General features: G+C 35.8%; 1 protein-coding gene, 1 long non-coding RNA gene and 1 pseudogene across 5 annotated transcripts; all 3 read left to right on the plus strand.

Moving 5' to 3' along the window:
- Nucleotides 1–16: 16 nt before the first annotated feature.
- On the plus strand, nt 17–17,574 carry LOC103503314 (uncharacterized). 4 transcript variants are annotated; one of them, XM_008467458.3, is made up of 8 exons: nt 17–415; nt 553–715; nt 2,053–2,141; nt 2,923–3,055; nt 3,437–3,529; nt 11,748–11,850; nt 13,922–14,317; nt 17,375–17,574. In XM_008467458.3, exons 1-8 carry the CDS (start codon nt 114–116, stop codon nt 17,413–17,415), a joined length of 1,320 nt encoding a protein of 439 aa, XP_008465680.2. In that variant the 5' UTR covers nt 17–113; the 3' UTR covers nt 17,416–17,574. The 4 variants fall into 4 exon arrangements, with proteins under 4 accessions (XP_008465680.2, XP_008465681.2, XP_008465678.2 ...); XM_008467459.3 differs by lacking the exon at nt 17,375–17,574 and adding an exon at nt 14,596–15,142 and having other exon boundaries at nt 18–415; XM_008467457.3 differs by lacking the exon at nt 17,375–17,574 and having other exon boundaries at nt 21–284; nt 360–415; nt 13,922–14,529.
- LOC127150974 (uncharacterized) lies at nt 7,099–9,812 on the plus strand. Its single transcript, XR_007823644.1, has 2 exons — nt 7,099–9,493; nt 9,606–9,812. It is a non-coding gene; the product is annotated as an uncharacterized LOC127150974 (long non-coding RNA).
- A 1,622-nt stretch (nt 17,575–19,196) lies between the features above and the next one.
- Nucleotides 19,197–21,673, plus strand: LOC103503417 (beta-galactosidase 7-like; annotated as a pseudogene).
- The last annotated feature ends 2,156 nt before the right edge of the window (nt 21,674–23,829 follow it).

Genomic DNA, 23,829 nt, shown 5'->3' on the forward strand with positions numbered 1-23,829 from the left:
TTTTCTGACCACACAAACACAATACTTCAATTTTGGTTCTTCAGTTCGAACACTATGGCCATTGTTACTTGGTAGTCTCATATCCACTTCTTCCCATGTAACCCTTCTTCGAGATGTCCTCATCGCTCTGTTTCTCAATTCCGGCATTGACGCCGCACTACTGGCGGCCGAAGAACTTCGGATTCTTCCTTTTACTTCAATCAAACCGATGTATTTGCTTCGCACCTCGCTTCGTTGCTTGCTTGAAAAACGACGACTCTGTTGCAATACCCAAACCTGCTCCGGTATTCACTTCCTCATCTTTTGTTTTGGATTTCGACCGTCTACACTCATTTTGTTTACTTCTTCTGGTTTCGCAGCTGGCTTTCGATCCCGCCGAGGAGCTGTACGGACTTGACGTCGATTTAAAACCCAGGTTAGTATATTCGGGTTTAATTCTTGTGATTTGAAGTAGATTCTGTGCTGAATTGGTTGTGGTTGCTGTCTATTTCATCTTCGCGCTTCAGTTCTTAGATTTGAATTCAGAGCGTAGAAGTTAATTGTGCATTTCAGGAATTCAGCTTCTAGCGCACCTGAACCCAGGTCCTGGTTTGGCCCAAATGGTCAGTATATTAAAGAATTACCATGTCCAAGTTGCCGAGGTAGGGGTTATGCGCCTTGTACGGAATGTGGAATTGAAAGATCCCGTGCTGACTGTTCTGTGTGTAATGGAAAGGTAATTGCTCTAGCTGACTAATTGACCATTTTAGCTCCTCCATCCTCTATTTTAATTTCAACTATGTTGTTGATTCTTGGATTTTTGGGGGGTCTGTTTGCAATGCTAAAAGCACTTTTGTCATAACCGAGAGTACTTTCCACTTAAAATCATCGTGTTTGGGAGTGATTTATACATGCTAAAAAGTCTAAAGCATGTAAAAGACTTGATGAGGTAGCACTTCACTTGTTAAGAGCTTTAGACCTAGCTGATTGTTAAGGAAGCATTTAAAAACACATTTAAGGATGTAGTAGAACAATACATCCATACAATTTTTCATCGGACACTTCAATAATCAGAGTACTTTTGCTAAGATTCACCATTTCAAAAGCACGCCCAACAAACTATCAATTTAACTTGTTCTGCTTTCACCTAGTGTTGGATTTTAATATGTAAATTTAGGGAGCCCAAGGATACAAACCTGTTTAAGAATTGAATTTAGAAAGCCTAGTAATTGACGTCTATGGTAACAAATGACTGCTAGATGATTTGTCGGACATGAGCTTTTTCATCTTGGATAGCACATTCATCTCAATTTGGTAGTAATCATACTGCATGGAAATGCTTGTAGTTGGCCGATCGGTCTTTACAAAGAAATGGAAGACTTATTTGATTTCAAAGGGCCAACGACATACAATCTATATTCCATATTTTGGAATGACTCTTATCCAAACAAGATTGAAGTTTTCCTTTGGGAACTTACGCATGGAGGGTTAAAATGGTTAATTGGTTTCAAAGAAGGATGCCAAACTTCCATCTGTCTTCATCCTAGATTGTCAGGTGTAAAATGCATGCAGAATCACAATGCCGTCTTTTTTGGTTGCTGTCCTGGCAAAACGATATTGGAATTATCTTTTAGAAACATAAGGGTGGAAAGTTCATTCCAGGAAATATTTATGATATTTTGGCTTCTATTTTCATGTTACGTTCGTTCAAAGGAGACAATAGAACTCTTTGACTTGCTATCATAAAAACTTTCTTCAGGAATCTTTAGTGTGAGAAGAATAGGTGAATCTTCAAGGATAAGCTCTCCACTTCTTTTAGCTTTATGGATTTAGTTATTTTTAGTGCGCTTTATTGGTGTACACGTAAACATCTTTATACTGGTTATAGTATTTTCTCCTTAATTTCCAATCGAAGATTTTTTTTGTAATCCACCATTGGTGGTTGGGAGTGTCTTAACTCCTCATTTCATTCATCAATCAGATTCATTATGTTTTTCTTTCAGAACAAAAGGAGAAATGTTGGCTGTTCCTCGTTCCTATTTGTTTGTTTACCTTTTACCCCAATGTTGTTAGGGTATAGTGACCTGCCACCAATGTTTGGGGGATCGTGTCATATGGGAAGAGTCCATTGATGAAAGACCGTGGGAGAAAGCACGATCCACGTAACTAACATCCTTCTCTTTCTTTTATTCCTATTGACTTTTATTTTCATTTTAAATTTCATTGGACTCTAGCTTGTAGGCAGTACAGAAATCAAGCTGAGGGAAAATTGATATCTGGCATTATTCTCTATTTACTGGAAGAAATCACATGCCTCTTTACCATTCCAAAATTGGAAGTCTAAAACTGAAAATCATGAGCATCTCTATCCAATGAGGGTGGGGTTTTTCTGCTACAAAGTACGGACCAGATTCTTAGAATAGATCAGAAGGTTGTTTGGGTGAACTCAATTGAAAATTTTAGGGAACAATCTTTTTTCTCAATCGAAGTTTTTGCAATACAATAAAAAGTGTGAGGGAGACATTTTAGATTGACAGACTGCAAAGAATGTTCGCATGGTTTGTCCTGTCTCTGAATTGGTATTCGTTTTGCAGATTTTAAAATATTTTTTTAGTTGTCTATTGATTGGTTCTTACTCTCTGAGTGATGGTTCTTTTATTATTTTCTGCTTTTAGCAATCTTACTGTGCCACAGTTTATTATCCAGACAACTGCAATAGTGAATGTATTACATGTCAATGTCATGCATCCTCACTTCGTAGTAATAATAACATATGAGTACCCTATTTCCCAGACCCAGTTCCTATTAATGTTTCTGAAATTGTGTATTCTATAAATTTGTCAAATTTGCATACTTGCTATGCTGTCTCGATTCTACAGGTTTATTCCGGTTAAGTCTTTGTGGTTTCGAATATCTAAGTTTTTCACGTGTTTTTCATGCCAGTTCTCCTTTAAGAATGAAGGAGGATGATGAAGTTGATAACTTGGAAATAAAGCTGGAAGAAAAGAAGAAATCGAAGCGTGTTTACCAATCACCTCCTCCTGAAGTTGGTTTAAAGATCAGTCGATCATTAAAAGTTTGTTCTCTACCTTTCCTTACTGTGACCTGTTAGCTATGTCATACATTGTTGGATCGATAACCTAAACGATTGTGGATGAAAATATGCACGGACATTATTTAGTCTCAATAATAGAACAAGAATGTAGTCTCTTGAATCCTGTTGATGCCGAGGAATATAGGTATATTTGGTAAACTGATTTTTTTAAGGAAACAAGAAACACAACTTTTCATTGATCAATTGAAAATATATAAATTTTTGGGGAAAAAGATTCCAAGCCGAAGAGAATAAGAGAAAAAATATGCAAACCCAAGAGGGGAAATATCGTTTCCAATCATACTTGTTTGCTATTTACCAGTTCATGAATTTAATCTTTGTTGTTTAGTTGAATGATTGCAGAGTCTCAATGCCAAAACAGGTATATTTAGTAAGAGAATGAGGATTATCCATCGTGACCCTGCTCTTCATGCTCAGAGAGTGGCTGCAATTAAGGTAATTTTTTGAAATAATTTGTTTCCGAGCGCTCTAGTTTTGGATATAGTTACAATCTCTCTTTTCTTAACCTACTAGTTTGATTTACTTACTAAAAGTAATAAGCTATAGTGTAATAATAGCAATTTTAATAAAACAAATAACTGGGATCTCATGAAACCAAACGAGTTTATGTTTAGTCACTTTTACATCACTAGAAGTTAAATGATATTTAACTGGTGTCCTTTAGTTCTACTATTGAATAAAATCATATACTTCTGTTTGCTAATTTTAGTTAAGAATCGGTTTGAGACTAAGTATTGTCGTCTGGAGATCGGGATATTAATCTTCTTAGCTATTTTGGATATTTACCAATTTTATCAAGGGAATTGTAGTTGATGGTGGTTGCGCTTAAATTAAAGCAAGTTAATTTATTTTTTTCAGAAATAACTACTTTCACTTATAAAAAAATGAAAGAAAACAAGAGCATAAAAAAAAAAAAACCAAGCCCACAAAACTCCTTGGAGAAAACATCTCTAGCTAAGTAAAATATTGCCTGGGGAATAGTTACAAAAAGTCTTCAAAATCAAAGTCCAAAGAGAAACATTAAATTTTTCTAGGGTCTCCCTCCTCTCTATGAAACACTTTATTGTTTCTACCCCCAAAGATTTTACAAAATCGTGCACACCCCTGCAAACCAAAGAAAATGACCTTTCTCTTTGAAAGGCAGATGGAGGAGTAACTCCCTAATCATCAACGGAACATTCCTCTAATGAGCAAGCGCAAAATCAAAGTTTTGAAAGAAATCATCCTGCACAGATTTAGCAAACTGACACTCCTAGAGAAGGTGATCCAGATAAAATCTGCCTTCCGATGAAGGATACAACACCTAAGGCCCAATAACGAAGGTGTCTTTCTCATGAGCCTATTTGATGTGCTCAAACACCCAAACAGAACTTGCCAAGAGAAGAACTTAACTTCCTTTGGAATCTTTGATCCTCCATAAAACATCAAAAACTAACTCAACAAAGGGAGGGGGATCAAGTTCTAAAGAAAGACTTACACGAGAAGCCCTCCGAAAGGGGGGTTCCACACATGAGCATCTTTTCTCCCAATCCTAAAGTTAAAACTCTCGATCTAGGTAGGGGTGTAGGAATCTGAGCCGAACCGCTTCTGTTTGGTTCAGTTTTATTCTTAAATGAGACCGAACCATGGTTCGATTTTGCTTTGCCTGAAACCAAGTATTTAATAATAAGATTAGGGTTTTTGTCTGTTGCATCTTCCTTTGCCCTCTACCATTTTCCAGTTCTTTTACCTTTACCACCTCTCTCTCTCTAACCTTCCTCTCTCTAAGAAGTAGAAGTAGTCTCCTTGAGGAGGAGTGAAGTAGAACTTGCCTCCCTTAGGAGGAATCCAGTAAACCTTCATTTATTTTGACCTCTACATATTTTGACTGCTACACATAATTGCTTCACGTACCTCAATAGTTTGCTCCTTGAAATTGCTATACATGTCTTGAATAACTCCCAACCAAATTTTCATAGATAGACTAAAATGAATGACAGACTTCCAAAAACAAAAAACCCTAGAACATCGATCTTTAACTATCTCAAAGCATGCAAAAAATTGAAAACTTAGATTTCTTCAATTGAAAACCCTAGAACAAAAGAGACTGTCACTTTTCTAATTTTTATTCCATTGATTCTCCCCGTTCATTCAAATATGGCCGATTCAACTTGAACCGAAACGGGTTGGGTAGAGACCTTTTTTAACCCTAAATCAAGGAAAGGAAAGAAGCCTCCTCTGTCGTTTCCTTATTGGTCACAGATCAATGGAGACCAAATGAGAAAGTAATTGAATTCCCCGACCAAACCAAAAAATATGATCCCTGATGGGTTTTTAAGGAAGAGGTGATATAATCGAGGAAACGGGGTGAGGGATCTATACCCCACCCATAGATCTTCCTAAATATACGTTTCACTATTATCTCCCACCATAAAAAAACCAGATGAGAGAAAGGAAGGGAAGATGAAATATGTGCCTTTAACCCCTTTGTCACCCTGGGAAGGGGACCATACTTGCTCACAATGATCTTTCAACTCTAGGAATCATAATCAAGAGCAAATCGTCGAAGCCATTTGGCCAACAGAGCTTTGTTGTGTAACCTTTAATGACATGTTTTTTAGACAATCTAGATTCTGTTTTATGTTTTCATATTCATAGAGTTGAATGATTATGTGTTTGATAGACAATCCATATTCTATTTCTGAATCTGTTTTTAGATCCAGTGACTTGAAATAGTGCAAATTCTGAAAACAATATTTGTATGTTTTCATTGTATGTAGAATTTGAATTTAAAATTTTAAATGTAGATTTATATTAAATAAAGATAAAAAATATTTAAAAATAAAGTATGTCATGTCAATTATTTATAAATTGCACAAATACTTATACAAATAGAAATAAAAAAATGGGGGGGGGGGGGGGGTAGTCAAAGATGGACTGGTTCATAGATCTTTGAGCTTCGGTTTGGTATAAAGTTATAAGTTAATTTATATGGTTTTAAAAGTTATAATTTTGTTCAATTGGTTTGATATAACGTCTCCTATGGTTTGATAGTATTAAATAGACCCTACCATACGGACAATTTATTAGGCTTTTATCAAACCATAAGATCTAAATTATAACTTCCTCCAAACTATAGCACCAAAATTTCGATTTATCTCATTAATTATACAATATTACAAAATAATAATTATACAATGTTTTAAACATAAATTATGTTCATAAATTAAATTAAGAATAGTTTATTGTCAACTAATATTTAGTAAATAACTACAAATAGTTTAGAATTGTTTCAATTAGAATCTAATCTTTGAATTCTGCTACCATGTTTGTATCAATTTAAATCTTAAAGTAATAATTGTATCAATATAGACCCTAAATTTACGTAAGTGTATCAATTTAAATGCCCAAATATGTTTTATTTGAATACACTTATGCATTTGATATATTTATGAAAGTTCAGGGTTTAACTTATAAAAGTTTAAGGTTTAAATTGATACAACTATTAGTTTGGGGTTTAAGTTTATAAACTCTCAAAGTCCAAGGTTTAAATTGATACCATTTTTAATTTAGAGTTTAAATTAATACAACCCCTAAAGTTCTATTTGCCCTAATATTTATTGACAAAAATAGGATTGAGAGTAAAGAAATGATAAAATTAGGGTAGCAAAATCGTGGACCTAGTCCATAAATCATGGATTGAGTCCATGATTAGTAGAAAGCACATACTCAATCTACAAGTTGCCTCCAGATCACTGCCATATTCCCTGCTAACCTGTTGACTTGGCGCCTAACCTACCATTTAGTGTTGTCTTGAGACTCTTGGACGGTATCAACTATTACCATACACGTCGACTGGGTTCATGATCACCCTACTTGTGGATCGAGGCCACGACTTCATGGTCCCCAAAGCCCCCATTTCCCCTTTGAATCAGTCACTCCTCTCTGCCTCCTCCCCCAAAATCTGCACTGCACTCTTCTCTCTTCTATCCAGTTGTCCGTTGTTCAGTTGATTGTAGGTAATCTTTTTTCCTTTTTGTTTCCTTTTCTTTTCAATGTATGATATTATGTCCACTTCTTCAACTACGGGAGATATATGCCCATTTGAGTCAATAGATAAGATGGTCAACAATTTCCTTTTATACTTGCCGTAGAGATGAGTACCATCTATTTGAATGAATGACCTACAATATTTGAAAGCTTTTCTTATAGGACTAAATGATTAGATAACTCGACCAAAAATATTCTTTGCTGGCGCCTTATATGGAATAAAATGCCGATCCACTAGTGTTCTAGGATTATAGTGCACAATATTAAACCATCAATTCGCCCAAAAGTTTAAGCTAGTGGTTGATGACAAATTTAATTATATATCACTAACACACAACAACACTCAACCAATACAGAAGTTTTGCATATGATTTCTCTCCATCACCAAAATCTTTAATAAATGCTTTTCGCTTTGCGTGCCACACGTCTATAAATAACATTACATCGTATTTTTTTAAATCACTTCTAGAATCAACTCTAACCATATTTTGAATTTCAGTACTCATAAAGTTTGAATTAAGTTGCGAATGATCTTGTGACAATTATGAGTACAAATATAAGTGCTCTCCTTCAAGTTTAGTAATTATAACGTCCCATGGGTTTTATGGTGACAAGCACATAATCTCTAATCACAACTTTCCTATTGTTTGCATTTTACATATCAAGATGTATATCTTGGTTCAATTCTATCACGAAAATGTTCTTCTGCAATATTTTTAGAGCCATTTGTAGGTCTTCTTTGGTGTTGAATAACACTCTTTTTTGTATGAGACTAGAGTTCTCTAGACCTCTTTCATTTTCCTCCAATATTGATCCTTGTTCACAAATTATATTATTAGTTCCCCAATCTATTTGTGTGAATATTAGTGGAGGTACTAACTCATTTTCATTTTCTGCATTCGATTTCTTCCCCAATAATTCATCAATTTCTACCTCAATATCACTTTTCATGCCATTTTCAGGTTGAAGAATGACCAAATTTTTGGGACACAATGGCATATTTAACCAATTTGTTTACAACTGTTAAAGTTAAATAATATACATTCCAAATTTAAGTCCAAACAAATCGCCCTTGATCAATCCAAACTAATAATTTAGTGAACAAAATAACAATCCTAATTTCAAGTCCAAACTCAAATGATCCAAAAACCAAAAATAGTCTAAATTTCAAGTCCAAACTCAACAGTCCAAATTTTAAACAAAACAATCCAAATATATACACTAGATCTACAAATTTAGATCTATTTATGCACATATTTGAAAAAAAAAACTCTAGATCTAAGGATATTGACCACAATATCATATATTGAAAAGAAAAGAAAATGAGAAAAAGAGGAAAAGATTATCGACAATTCGTTACATAGCAGAGGTAGGGGACCGGACGATGGATGGTAGTTGAAGAGGAGAGAAGTGTGCAGATTTTAGGAGAAGAGGCAAAGAGGAGTGATCGGACCACGAAGTCTGGACCCGGTCCACGAGTTAAACAATCATGAGCTGTGATACCCTGAGTTTAGAAGGGGGACATGAATGAATCGATATCACATCTGAATGAGAGGGATCCTGAGGTCATGAAAGTAAGGTTAAGAAAAACTTAAAAGAATTATAAGTTACTACTCATATCAATAAGACGTACCTTCCTTTTCGGTGACCCAATCATAGAAACTTCAAAGTTAAGCGTGTTAGGTTGACATAGTGATTGATTACGCTATAAATTAAGAAAGAAAGAAAGAAAGCCTTTGCTACAATATCTCTGAATCTTAGCTCCAGCTGAGTTGACATAGTGGCCAGGTCAGCATGGGTGACTGGAGAAGCGAGGTTGGCAGCTTGTATAGCAGGCTGACTTTCTGACCACTCCTTCGTGCATCTCTACGTGGCGACATTTTTTCTAAATTCTACCACAAAAAATCCTTCACAGATAAGTCTTAACATTCATGTAATTCTAGTTTAATACATGCAAAGTCATGTGCATAATCATAGTCATAAACATACCTAGCGATTGACGAAGGACTGTATAGCCATAGGGACAAAAACCAAAGACTCACATCGTAAGTCAGTTTATAGAACCTCAAAACTTAGGCTCTGATAGCAACTGAAATGACCTAGGCTCAGGATTCGGAATTCAGATCCCTGACATTCCCCTGCATCCCTTGCGACTTGGCAACATCATCCTTGTTTAAAGACTTGTGAGAGTGAAAGTTGTCCCTACAAACTAAGACGAATCCTTTCAGCATGCTTTATTCTTACTCACATGCATCCTAGGAAAATTCCCAGAAAGTCATCCAACATATGATTGTTTCAAACTAAACACACTTAATTTTGGAGTTTCTATGATCGAGCCATCGAAAAGGAAGGTGTACCTTATTGGTACAGGTAGTAACTTTTAATTCTTTTTAATCTTTCTTAACCTTACTTTCATGTTCTTAGGATCCCTTTCATTTATATATGATATCGTTTCATTCATGTCTCCCTCACAAAAACTTAGGCATTACATGGATTCTAACAATCAATGCTGAATGTCAGAGGGTGGGAGGTCAGCTGGGAATATGGCAGTGATGTGGAGGCAACTTGTGGACCGGGCCCTTGATTTTGCTACCCTAGTTTTGTCATTTCTTTGCTCTCTCTATTTTTGTCAATAAATATTCAAACATCATTTTTAAATAAAACGTATAAAGTATTGGATTAGAAGCCATATTGTAGGTCAGGAATGTGCTTGGAAGTTTGTATGCTTGAACGATTTTCTATCTTTTCATCTATCCATGAAAAATTTGTTTCTCCATCCAAAAGAAGGAAGTTGCTTGGTATATTCATGTCACTTGACAAACAGATCGTGGCATCATTCAACCTTTGATTATGTCACCACATTTTAAGATGCAATATCTCGAAGTTGCTATTTTATCATCCTTAGGTTCTACCTAGTCAGTATGTAAAACAGATTCAATTTTGGGATCGGGTCATCATTCAACCTTTGAGTATGTTACCACATTTAAAAGTGCGATATCTTGAAGTTGATATCTTTATTATTTTTAGGTCCTGCCTGGTTAGTCAAATACATCCAATTCTAGCATAGCCATAATCTTCATATAGACCTGTCTAGAAGTAGTTATCAAGCATCGCAAAATTTGTTCTTCTACTGGCCAAGTGAGACATGTACCAACTCACAATACTCGTATAAGTTGCCTCCTAATATTGCAAAAAAAAAAAAAAAAAAAAAAAAAAAAAAAAAAAAAAAAAGAGAAGAAAAGAAAAGAAAAGAAAAGAGAAGTTATTTCTCCTATTAGGCATAGTTTTTATGGTTGTTTACTTTTTTATCATTAACGTTAAGATATGACTTAAATTTATTTCTAAAATTTAGGGTTGGTCTCTCTGACTTTTAAGTTGCACCTTGTCATGGTGAAATGAAATATAAGGAGTTGAATATCAAAAGCGGAGGAAATTTAGGACCCTCATCGTTTCCTGTTTTTTTTTTCTTTTTCCCTACTTCCTACTTTTTAAGGACTAGAAACAAAAATATGTTTTTATTAATATTCTTGTTTCTTGAGAAAAAGAAAAAAAAATTTGTTTGATAACGGTTTCTTATTTCTTGTTTTTTATAATATAATTAGACACAAATAGTAGTATATCTTGGTCTATCACGGAAGTAGATTGTGATATTTTGTTATATTTGTAAATATTTTAAGTAGTTTTGTATTTAAAATAACTTTCCTAAAAAAGAAATACAAGAAATACAAATAAAAAAAGATAAAAAAGAAAATTATTATAAATGGCAAAACTGCTGAAAATATTTATAAAATATAAAAAAAATTTAAGATTTTATCAATGATAGACACTAATAGACTTCTATCAAAATCTCTTTTAATGCACTGATAGACGCTAATTGAAGTCTATTATTGATAGAATTTTAAATTTTGTAAATATTTTGGTTTATTATGCTATATTTGAAAATTCTCAGAAAATTGTTCTTTCTAAAAAAAAGATTGAATTAACAAAATGCTTAGGTAAGTGAGAGATGTGAGAGGTCTTTAACAGGCGGGTAACTATTGTTTGGATTTGAAAAACAAGCTTGCAAGCTTTTATTACAAGTGCCTATAAAGGAAGGTTAAGGCACTCAAATTACCACTTTGCCCTTATTGTTAAATTTAAATCGATTCACACTTGGAACAAAAGTAGGAAATTCTTAAATAGAATTTTCTCAACAATTATTGAAAGACTTGCTTGATAGCTACTTACAAAATATAACCATACTCGGTACAAATTAGATTTTGTATTTAGTTTGGTGTATTTTAAATATATTGCTTTGATTGTTGCTCCTAATATTAGAAAAGAAAAAAAACTCATTTTATTAGATATTTATTTCTTGGAGGTTTACTGCAAACACAATTCAAGTGAAATTCGATGCAGTTCTGCACTGGATGGTTTTCTGATAGCATGTGATATTTATGTGGATTACAAATTTTCTTTTCCCTTTTATTTTTAAATGGGAATTATGCCTGAATACCACTTATGAGTCGCATCCTAAACGAGCTTAACTTTCATTTTACAATGTTTTCAAATGCATGTAATTGTCAATTTGAACCCCCCAACCTATAAGCTCTTACAAATATTTGATGTTTTCTTTGTAACGCAGAAAGCCAAAGGAAGTGCTGAAGCAAGAAAACGTACTTCTGAGGCTTTGAAAGCATTCTTTAGTGACCCAGAAAACCGTAGAAAGCGGAGCAGTGCAATGAAAGGTCAGTTTTTGTACTAAAATATCAATACCTAGTTCAGCTTTATTATAATACGAAAGCTATAGTATTTATATTATTAGATTCTAAGGGGTTAGATACCTATAAAATGAAGCTGTCTAAAGGCGAGCTACTTTTTCTGGATAGTCGGACTGATTTATCCATTTCATTCTTCGCAAGGACTCCGTCCCTGCGCCTTCGATCGAAGGAGTCAGTATACCCCACCCCAAAACCCAAAGTATGAAGGCAAAGCCCAAAAGCAACAACGGTGCGCGTTAGCACTCCTGCAAGAAAAGGGTCTCGCTTCTTCGAACCTTTGATTTGGAGTCGTATCCGACTCCTAATCAAATGAATGAGAGCTTGAAAAACATTTCATTGTCAACCCAATTATTGTTCAACTGGTTAAGGGATCAAAATTTTAGCCAAAAAGTCAGAAGTTCAAATTCATAGAAAATAAATATTTCACTATAATTTTGGTATCACAATTTTTTATGTTGATGCCAAAATTTTGACCAAGGAAAAACACATGTGACTTTCACGTGAATAGCGGTAAATTTGATTTGGAAACTGTAGAAAAGACTTACAAAACAAAGAAAAAGAGCGTGGATGCCTAAGTTAGTAAGAAAACTAAATAATAGAAAAGAAGCCTGAAGTTCTTAGATGCCTCACATGCATAATGATGTGTTTATAAGGGATTTTATCTAGGATTTATCTCAATCCTCGTAGGATTAAGATATTAGTTTTTCTAATCCCAATCAAGAATAGATTAAATCTTACCTTATTTTGTTCTATCCTATCTTACTTCATTCTAGACGCACTATTTACTTTGACCTTAAAAACGATTAACGAAGAATTTACTACGCCCTAAAATGATTGGTAATAAATATGATTTCACCTTAACATTTTGGTTTGGCAAACATTTAACTAAAAATTAGAAACTATCGTCATTTTCGGAAGTTGGAGAGAGTTTTCCACATCTTCTGTTGGGAGAGAAGTTTGCATGAACTGTTAAAACCCCATTTCTCGAGAATCTTGACAATGTTTCTAGGCCTTAGAGATACAGATGGAAAGTAGACGTGAAACTTCAAAAACACCATCAGGAGAATAGTAGGTCTCCTCCCCTTCGTGGAAAAGCGCCTTTTTTTTTTCTTTTTCTGCATGTTGAATCTTTTAGGTTTTTTCAATAGATTTGACCAAACTTAATGTTAGATGATATAATATGAAATTTGTCTTCACCCATTATCTTAAGTTTTTGAGTTGAATACAACAATTGGGGTAGGAGGATTCAAACGATAGATCTTGTGGTTACTTGTATACTTGGATGTCAATTGAGTTAAGCTCTTGTTGGCAGCTTAACCTTTTCGGTTAATCAGTTATTTAAGATGGTTTCAGAGCAGGTGGTCCCAAAAGTCTTGTGTTCACCTCTGTAGTGTTATTTCCTCCCTAATTAAAATTGAATTCTACTTATTGGGTCTTTTACATGTTTCAAACCTATGAGTGAAATGGGGTGTTAGAGTATATAACATCACGTTTGTTTTGAAGTTTTTGTGTCAATCGGTGATTTAAGGCCTAGGAACTAGGATTCTCACCTTGGGATATACCCAAGTACTCAAAAGGCATTCTCTCATAGTGCATCAATTATTAGAAGCTTGGGTCAAAACCTCACTGGACTAGTTTGGGTAAGGCTGATTTTCATTCCAGCAATCCTTCCAAAAATTGAGAATGCTGAAAATTCATGAAACTCTCGATCGTCGCTCCAAAAATAAGAGTCAAGACTATCATTGGCAAAATGAAAATTACAGATGTTATAAAAGTTTCTTTTTAACTGAATGTTGAATTGATGACCTTACTTGAACAAGATCTGTTCTATAGGTTGTGTTCTAAGAATGTGGTTGAATTGATAGACAACTTCCAACCTACAAGTCTTAGTTGCTAAGGTGATTGGCCCGTGTTCACCTGCCCAAGCATGTGCAGGTTGTACCATGACTCGTGGAAATTTCTCAAGTGATTGGCACATTGCTGAAAACTGTTGTCTTTTATCATATTAAACTGAAGCTGACATTTTTGTCAAATGCAGGAGTAAAATTTTACTGTAAAAACTGTGGCCGTGAAGGGCATCGAAGACACTATTGCCCCGAACTTAAGGAAGATTCCATTGATAGGCGATTCAGATGTCGAGTATGTGGAGAGAAGGGCCATAACAGGAGGACTTGTGAGAAGTCTGTGTTGAATGTTACACCAATGATCCCAACAATTCAGCGCCATTGTGGGATATGTGGTTTGAAGGGCCACAACAGGAGGAACTGTCAGAAGTCTGATGTACATCGTCAGAGCCATCAAAACATGTTGAGGCCGAACTTGATAAGTGAATATAGGGTGAGCAATGAAAATAGGAGAGTGAGGCAGGATCATTGTAGGATTTGCAAGAAAAGCGGGCACAGTCAATGGAAATGTCCCAGTATTGATAGGGAAGGTAATGGTCTGACTACTAGAAGATTATACACTTGCAAACTTTGTCATGAAAAAGGGCATAATATTAGGACATGCCCAATTAGAAGTATGAACGATCTACAGAAAAATCTTCCCGTTGCTTTAAACCAATAATTTTTATTGTAGTATGACATTGAAATTCAACTACATTTATGACATGAAGAAACGCTCAAGGAAAAGATTTATGACATGAAATTCGACTACGTTTATGACATGAAGTAACAAATGTATTTATTTATTAATTATTTTTTCTTTTTTGAGGTGGGTGATGCAATCGTCTTTATGAGAAAGTCAAAGCAACGCTCGAGGAAAGATTGAAAACAGGATTCGTTGATGGAGAATTTTTAGTACTATCATAATATGAAAAATAAATGAATGTTATTTAATGACTGCTTGGACGATCTCATTCCAGGAATAAATTTCTTCATTCTTTTGCGTGGATTCTGGATTATAATATGGAAAGTGTGGGGTGAGTGACCAATATAAGGAGATTGGGTTTTCCTCAATTTGGTTCAGGCTGTTGGTGGTCCGATACGATAGATCTGTTTTTTATCCATGTGGAGGCTGTTTGTCACCCAAGTACTATGAAGATGGGTTATTGCGGGATTATGGGGTCATCTTCTGGAAGTGTTTTGAGTGGTTACTTTGATTTCTTTTCAAGTATTTTGGGTTCTGAAGCCACTGTTTTGGGCCTTTTGGCCGATGGAACGGGGTTCCATAATGTTATGGTTCTCTTTGATTTGTTGACTATGATTCAAATCCTTCAAGGACATTTTATTGGAAGTGGTTAATCAGATTGTTGATTTTAGGAGTCTCGTTCTTTTATTGTCTGATTACTTTTCTACATGTCAAGAGACTGGATTCTTCTGCTAGGGGTGGCTTTTTCTAGTTGGATTACTTATTAGAATGCGATAATTATTTTGTTTAGGAGATGTAAGCTCATGGGTTGTTAAGATTTATTTTGTCCCGATTTTTTATTCTTTTAATTAGGCTCATGTTGTCTATAAATTTATCATTTTTATACCTTTATGATTATCAGAAAATATTAAGAAACATATATATCGTGGATTTTCTCTTTGTGCTAGGGTTTTTGCGTAGATCTCGTGTTCTTTCTTCGTTTTTATTTTTCAATATGATATCAGAGAGATATGGATGAAACCCTAGATGACTTGACACTTGATGAAACTAAAAAAGGAGAGACAAACCATTGGGATTAGCATCGTTGTCGTTGTCGCCATTGATGCTCAAACCATCGTCGCCATGGAGAGTTGTTTCATCGCCTAAAGAGCTCATTAGCCAACTCTTCCCTTTAGCCGTAACACGTCGACAGTCTTCTTCCTCCACCTGCAAGATGTTCGGTGACCAACCCTTCTCTTCAGTCGCAACACTTTGACGATCTTCTTCCTCTAAGCACAAGAGATCCTACGACCAACACTTCCTTTTAGCCATAGCTTTTCGGTCACTCCCTTCCTTAGTCGCACAGTCTACACGCATCGTCGTTGCCTCACACATACTACCAATTAGTCACCTCCTAATGCAGATCCATGTTTACTTGCCACCTACTGTTTTTGCTAAGCACATTCATTCAACCTTTGAGGGTGGTGAGTCTTTGGCACAATCAAATCCTCACGTATAGGTTTCCTCTCCAAGAATAGCTCGACAACAATTGGACATGCTTCGACAAAAAAATGTGACAATTGAAGCAACATTGGGGGTTACTTCTACCGGTCCTAGTCCTGGCATTTATGTAATCCCATAAGTATATCTTGAGAGTCCGATAACATCATTTCCCTTCTTTATCCTCGTCCTATGTGTCTAATATAGTGGCATAGTCTACATTATATTTTCAGGGGAAAACCTAAATGACCAAAATTATTTTTCGTGGTCCCGATCAATCAAAATGATTCTTGAAGGGCACTACAAGTTTAGCTTTCTGACAGGTGAGATACCTTGTCCTCCATCGAGAGATCCTCAAGAACAGTACTGGAAAGGGGAGGATACTCTTATTTTGTCCTGCTTGATTAAAAATATGGAACCACAAATCGACAAACCCTCACTGTATGCTGCAACTGTTAAGGATATATGGGACACGACTCAGAAATTGTATTCCAAGCGTCAGAATGTCTTTGTTGATACACACTACAAAAATAGGTTCACGAGTGTAAAAGAGGACAATGGATGTGATATCATTTTTTAACAGACTCTCCCTTATCTGTTAGGAAATGGAACTATGTAGAGAAATTGTTTTGAATTGTCCTAACGATGGCATACAATACTCTAGAATCGAGGAGGTTAACAAGATTTATGTTTTTCTTGCTAGTCTCAACCCTAAGTTCAATATTGTTTGCGAATGTATATTGAGTTAGAGATTTATACCCTTCCGAATGAAGGTTTGTTTCGAGGTTCGCCTTGAGGAGAATCACACCATTGTTACGAGTACTCTGACGACCCCTGCTATTGACTTCGTTGCCTTCAGTGCGAAGTCCCTTAGTCATGATAGGGAGAGGCACAATGGGGAACCTATATGTATCTCTATGCATTGCAAGAAATAGTGGCATGCTATGGAGCGGTGTTAGAAGTTACATGGTCGTCCCTTGAAGGTAAAAGGACACTATAACAATGACAAACAGAATCTGAGTCGAGCTGATGTTAATGAGTAAGCCCTTTTCAGCCACCTGGAGATTCCAATCCGACTAAATTATGAGCTATTGCTCAGACAGGTATACCTTAGTCCTTTAGTCTTATTAGTATTGATGGGAAGAACCCCTAGATCCTTGACTCTGGCGCCATAGATCATTTGATAGGTTTTTCTGAGCATTTTATATCCTACATTTCGTGTGTTGGAAATAAGAAAATAAGAATCATAGATGGCTCCTTGGCTCCCATTACCGGTAGGGGACATATTTCTCTTTTTGAAGGATTAACCTTATACAATGTATTGCATGTGCACCGATTTTTCTATAATCTTTTATCTATAAGCAAGATTACTAGTGGATTGAATTGCAAAGCAACATTCTTACTTAATTCTATTTCTTTTCAGGACTTGAGCTTGGGGAGGATGATAGGCATTGTCCAACATAGTAGGAGACTCTACTTGCTTCATGATGATACATTTTCTAGTAGCATTTCTAGAACTAGTCTTTTATCTTCATACTTTACTACTTCTAAAAAAGACTGTATTTTTTGGCATTTTCGTTTAGGCTACCTAAACTTTCAATATAAGAAGCACCTATTTCCTCATCTTTTTTCTAAAGCTGATGTTTCTTCATTAGCTTTTGATGTGTGCATTATGGCTAAATAACATCGAGTTTCTTTTTCCTCACAATCATACAAGCCAACCCGACCTTTTACTCTTGTTCATCCCTATGTTTGGCGACCATCCAAGGTCACTACCTCCTCAGAAAAATCGTGGTTTGTGACTTTTATTGATGACCATACTCGTCTTACTTGGATTTTCTTTATCTTTGACAAATCTAACATCGCTTCTACATTCCAGGACTTTTATCACATCATCAAAACAGAATTCAATACAAAGATTGCAATCAGTAATCATCATGATCGTGAGTTTCAAGACTACACCTTTAACGAGATTTTGTCATCTAAAGGAATTGTTCACCAAAGTTTTTATGCTTACACCCCTAATAGAATGGGGTTGTTGAGCGAAAGAACCATCATCTATTAGAAGTTGCTCGTTCCCTCATGTTGTTTGCTTTCCTTCCTTCCTTTCTATAGGGTGATGCTATTCTTATTGCAACTCATCTTATTAGTTGAATGCCTTTATGTGTTCTACATCTCCCAACAACCCTAGACTACCTCAACGAGTCCTACCCTTCCACTTGTTTTATCATTGATTTTCTCCTTCAGGTGTTTGAGTGCATAGCCTATGGTCATAGTCATGACCCTCACCAAACTAAATTCTTTCCTTAGGCAGAGATTTACATCTTTGTAGGGTATCCTATACATAAACGGGGCTACAAATGGTTCCACCCATCTTTACGTAAGCACTTTGTTACCATGGATGTTGCATTTCTTGAGGATTGTCTTTTTTTTCCCATTAGCCTACTTTGGGGGAGAGTGAGTGAAGAGCTAACAAGGGAACTCTGATCACACTTTAACTTTTTGTAATTTTGTTTTCTCTTGGAATTATGTTACTTCCGATTATTCTCTTGATCATCTCTTTTTTTGTTCCCTCTAGGGTCACTTGGATTTATCTACCTTCAATGTTTCAACCATCACACATCACACATCCCACGTGATGATATGTAAATGAAAGAAGTATTTTAAATAATGAAACAATATTTTCACTAAACAACTAACATCTTCAATTAATTTGAACATGAATTTTAATTAATTAGTTTTAATGCTTAATGAGTGTAATGAGAATGATTAAAATCCACAGTTTAAGAGGGTTGTTAAATAAATATCTTGATGTCATCTTTGCGTTTGGTGAAAATATAATATCTATCTATCTATCTATCTATTTACATTAAATTGCTCATATTATAATAGCTTAACCTTAAAGTTGATGGCTTACAACATGAGGCCAAATGTGAAAAATGAAAAATAGAATCCTAAGTTGTCATGGGAAAAGAACACAAATTTTTTAATTGCGTACAATAGTTGTAATTCGGTAAAAGGTTATTTGAGGGATAAGGTCAACTAGAATTCTTCAATTTCAGAGGATGCAACTCGTATCAAAAAACTTTTGTCAGTCGTTTTTCTATGTTTAGGGTTGATCAACAACCTTGAACACAAATATAGATAGGAAAGAACTCTCACCTTATCACTATATGTATTCTATATAAATAAACACATCGATTCAGGAAACAAATAAACCAAAGACATAAGTTGTGGGATCAAAGATGTTTAAGCTTCAATGGCTTGTTGCAACTCTAGCTTGCTTGACTTTTTGCATAGGAGATAATGTTTCATATGATTCAAATGCGATAATTATCAACGGAGAACGACGTATTATCTTCTCAGGCTCAATTCATTATCCACGCAGCACTGAAGCAATGTGGCCTGATCTTATTCAAAAAGCTAAAGATGGTGGACTTGAGCAATTGAGACATACATTTTTTGGGATCGTCACGAACCACAACGACGAAAATATGATTTCTCTGGACGTTTAGATTTTATTAAATTCTTCCAGCTCATCCAAGATGCTGGACTTTATGTTGTCATGAGGATTGGTCCTTACGTGTGTGCCGAGTGAAACTACGGAGGCTTTCCAGTGTGGTTGCACAATATGCCAGGAATCCAACTCCGAACTAACAATCAAGTCTACAAGAATGAAATGCAAACTTTCACGACAAAGATAGTGAATATGTGTAAACAAGCCAATCTCTTTGCTTCACAAGGAGGGCCAATAATATTAGCTCAAATCGAGAATGAGTATGGAAATGTGATGACACAAGCTTATGAAGATGCAGGAAAAGCATATATCAATTGGTGTGCTCAAATGGTCGAATCTCTCAATATTGGCGTTCCATGGATCATGTGCCAACAAAGTGATGCCTCACAACCTATCATTAATACATGCAACGGGTTCTACTGTGATAACTTTACTCCAAACAATCCTAAGAGCCCAAAAATGTTTACTGAAAATTGGGTGGGATGGTTTAAAAAATGGGGCGACAAAGACCCTTACAGAACTGCAGAAGATGTAGCATTTTCTGTGGCAAGATTTTTTCAATCTGGCGGCGTCTTCAACAATTATTACATGTATCACGGAGGCACCAACTTTGGAAGAACATCGGGAGGTCCATTCATCACTACATCTTACGATTACAACGCCCCACTTGATGAATACGGGAACTTGAATCAACCTAAATGGGGGCATCTCAAACAACTCCATGCATCAATCAAGTTAGGAGAGAAGATTCTCACTAACGGCACACGCTCAGACCAAAACTTTGGTAGCTCTGTAACTTTAACGAAATTCTTTAACCCAACAACAGGGGAGAGGTTTTGCTTTTTAAGCAACACAGATGGAAAAAATGATGCCACCATAGATCTACAAGCAGATGAAAAATATTTTGTACCAGCTTGGTCTGTGAGCATTCTTGATGGTTGCAACGAGGTTTACAACACTGCAAAAGTAAATTCTCAAACATCTATGTTCGTGAAGGAGTAAAATGAGAAGGAAAATGCACAACTCTCGTGGGCTTGGGCTCCAGAACCTATAAAAGACACACTGCAAGGAAATGGTAAATTTGCAGCAAACCTTCTTTTGGAACAAAAAAGGGTCACGATTGATTTCAGCGACTACTTCTGGTACATGACGAGTGTTGACACTAACGAAACATCTTCACTTCAAAATGTGACTCTCCAAGTGAATACAAAGGGTCACGTGCTTCATGCTTTCATTAATAAAAGATACATTGGGTCGCAGTGGGGGAGTAATGGCCAGAGTTTTGTGTTTGAGAAACCGATTCTACTAAAATCAGGAACCAACACAATAACTCTTTTGAGTGCCACTGTTGGGTTGAAGAATTACGACGCATTTTATGATATGGTGCCAACGGGAATCGATGGAGGTCCCATCTATCTAATTGGAGATGGAAACGTGAAAACTAATTTGTCATTAAATTTATGGTCTTATAAGGTTGGATTAAATGGAGAGATGAAGCAAATTTACAACCCAATGTTCTCACAGAGAACAAATTGGATTGCACTAAATCCAAAATCTATTGGAAGGCGAATGACATGGTACAAGACTAGCTTTAAGACACCTGCTGGAATTGACCCAGTAGTCTTGGACATGCAAGGAATGGGAAAAGGCCAAGGTTGGGTAAATGGGCAAAGCATAGGTCGATTTTGGCCATCTTTCATTGCTGGCAATGATAGTTTCAGCGCAACATGTGACTACAGAGGTGCATACAACCCTAGCAAATGTGTGGGAAATTGTGGAAATCCTTCTCAAAGATGGTATCATGTTCCAAGATCATTTCTTTCGAGCAACACAAACACATTGATTTTATTTGAAGAAATTGGTGGAAATCCACAACACGTGTCAGTTCAAACAATCACAATCGGAACTATATGTGCAAATGCTAATGAAGGAAGCACCTTAGAGTTATCTTGTCAGGGAGGACATGTCATCTCTGAAATCCAATTTGCTAGCTATGGAAATCCAGAGGGAAAATGTGGTTCGTTTAAGCAAGGTTCATGGGATGTGACAAACAGTGCTCTTTTTGTGGAAAAAGCTTGCATTGGAATGGAAAGTTGTTCAATTGATGTATCTGCAAAGTCATTTGGATTAGGCGATGCTACAAATTTATCTGCAAGATCAGCAGTTCAAGCACTATGTGCACATAGTTGTTTAATAATAGTGTAATATATGTGAATAAATATAACTTTTTAACCAACTGTGTACTTTTATTTCTTTCTTCTTCATAGTATATGGTTTCTTAATCACAAACGTATAAGAAACTATAATCACCTTGCGGTCTATTAATGATAGACCATACTGAAAAATATTGGTCTATCACTGAAAGTCCATAAAAGTCTCGTTTGGAGTCTGTCACTAGATTTTGCTATATTTGAAACTTTTTAAAAACGTTTTTATATATTTAATTTTTATTTTTAATTAAAATAAATATGGCCATACATGCCAAACCCCTCCGCCCTCCCCCCCAAAGGGAAATAGAGGAATAAATTATGAATCTTTGGCTGTAGAGTGAAACCCCCAATCGTGACGTCATCTAGCTTACTCTCTCTAACCCTTTCGACAGCCAACTACCGAACGCAAACTTTATTGCCGCCAGCCACATCGGGACGCTGCTCTACTGTCGGTACAGCCAGCCCACCGTTAGTTTTTTCTCTCTCACTCTAGACCTCGCCACATCCGCACGTCATAATCAGCCACCAATCGCCTCCAGCTGCCGTTTACTTCTACCAGTCACCGATCGAATCACTGTCAATCACCCCTTATCTCCCTTCGGGAGTTTCTTTCTCTCATGTGTGCAGAAGGGAAACCCAGGCAGTTGCCACTGCAAACTTACGTCGATCTGTATCCAGTTACCGTGACCCACAGTTCCAACGGATTTGATTTGAGTAATCCACTCCGTTTTAGTGTTGGAATTGAAAGGTAGGAAACATTTCGAACCTTATTTAGCAAGGTTGTGTCGTCCTATACGAGTTTCTTTGGTGGTGTTGCTCCAAGTCACTTTTGAGCCCAATTTTGATGTTATAATTTGTGTTATCAGTATTAATGGTTCCGAGACAGTCGCTTGACAAAGGACAGCTTGGGTAAAACATTTAAGAACATTTTTTTATAATGAATTTACAGCTTTGATTAAGGGGTATGAAAGTTGAAATTTGTTTTGGGTCTATAGTTTAGAATTTCAAAAGGGTTCCATAAGCCAAAGGAAAGATTATCTGGATATATATTAAGTTTCAACCTCCTATAATGCCTTTGAGACAGGCAAAATGTAATTTAATTTTAAGGCATGCTGAGAAACTTTATGCGATGGTATGTGTGGTTTATGAGTGGCAATTTATAAGAACGTGCTGTAAAGTTATAAGTTACTATGACATGATTATATAATGTGAGACCCCTTGTTGCACGTTGCGTGTATAACTTAGTGGCAACTACCCTTCTACCTATAGCTATGTACACACTAAATTTGTGTACTTTCAGGTAAGCTAGATTTGTGTGCCTAATGGCCAACCAATTTTGGTTTTAAAATTGCATGCATAGTAGTAATGACCCTTGTTAGGGACCTTAAAAAACCGGGTTGTTACATAAAACATCTTTAGGTCCTAATTGTATTGATATCTCTAACTTGCAAAGAAGGCGATATGAAAGTAGGTGTAATTTAATGTTATGTTGGCTGCTTCGAATTTTGTAGTTTGTCTTTGTTGTTTTCTGTCTACTTGATTATATCTTCTAGTGGGCTCATTATTAAAGAGTAGGCAATATGTTTAAAATGGTATTTTGCTTTGGAAATATTATGGAAAGTGTACCATTTGTTCTCCCTTCTCTTGAACGATATTGCCAATCTGCACCAACGTGGTTTAAGATAAACTCTTGAATCATCACTTGGATTTAGAAGCTTCATTATTTCCTTCTATGGTTGCCATTAAAGTTGAAGAAAGGGAGATGCATCATGCTTGCAAAACTTATGGAGAAAAGGTTATCCATAAGTAACTTTTTTAACTGACAAAATGATGACGACGAACTATCCTGTTACAATCGAACCCTATTATTTTTTGTTTTACAATATTACGGTTTTGTTGGTAATTGAATAGAATTTCTCGATATTGACATAAATTAAATTTTCGACAGTTTAACTTTTTGTAATTTTGTTTTCTTCTGGAATTATGTTACTTCCTATTATTCTCTTGATCATCTCTTTTTTTTGTTCCCTCTAGGGTCACTTGGATTTATTTACCTTCAATGTTTCAATCATCACACATCCCAGGTGATGATACGTAAATGAAAGAAGTATTTTAAATAATGAAACAATATTTTCACTAAACAACTAACAT

Source organism: Cucumis melo, chromosome 9 (genome assembly GCF_025177605.1).
Source record: "Cucumis melo cultivar AY chromosome 9, USDA_Cmelo_AY_1.0, whole genome shotgun sequence".
NCBI classification, from domain to species: domain Eukaryota; kingdom Viridiplantae; phylum Streptophyta; class Magnoliopsida; order Cucurbitales; family Cucurbitaceae; genus Cucumis; species Cucumis melo.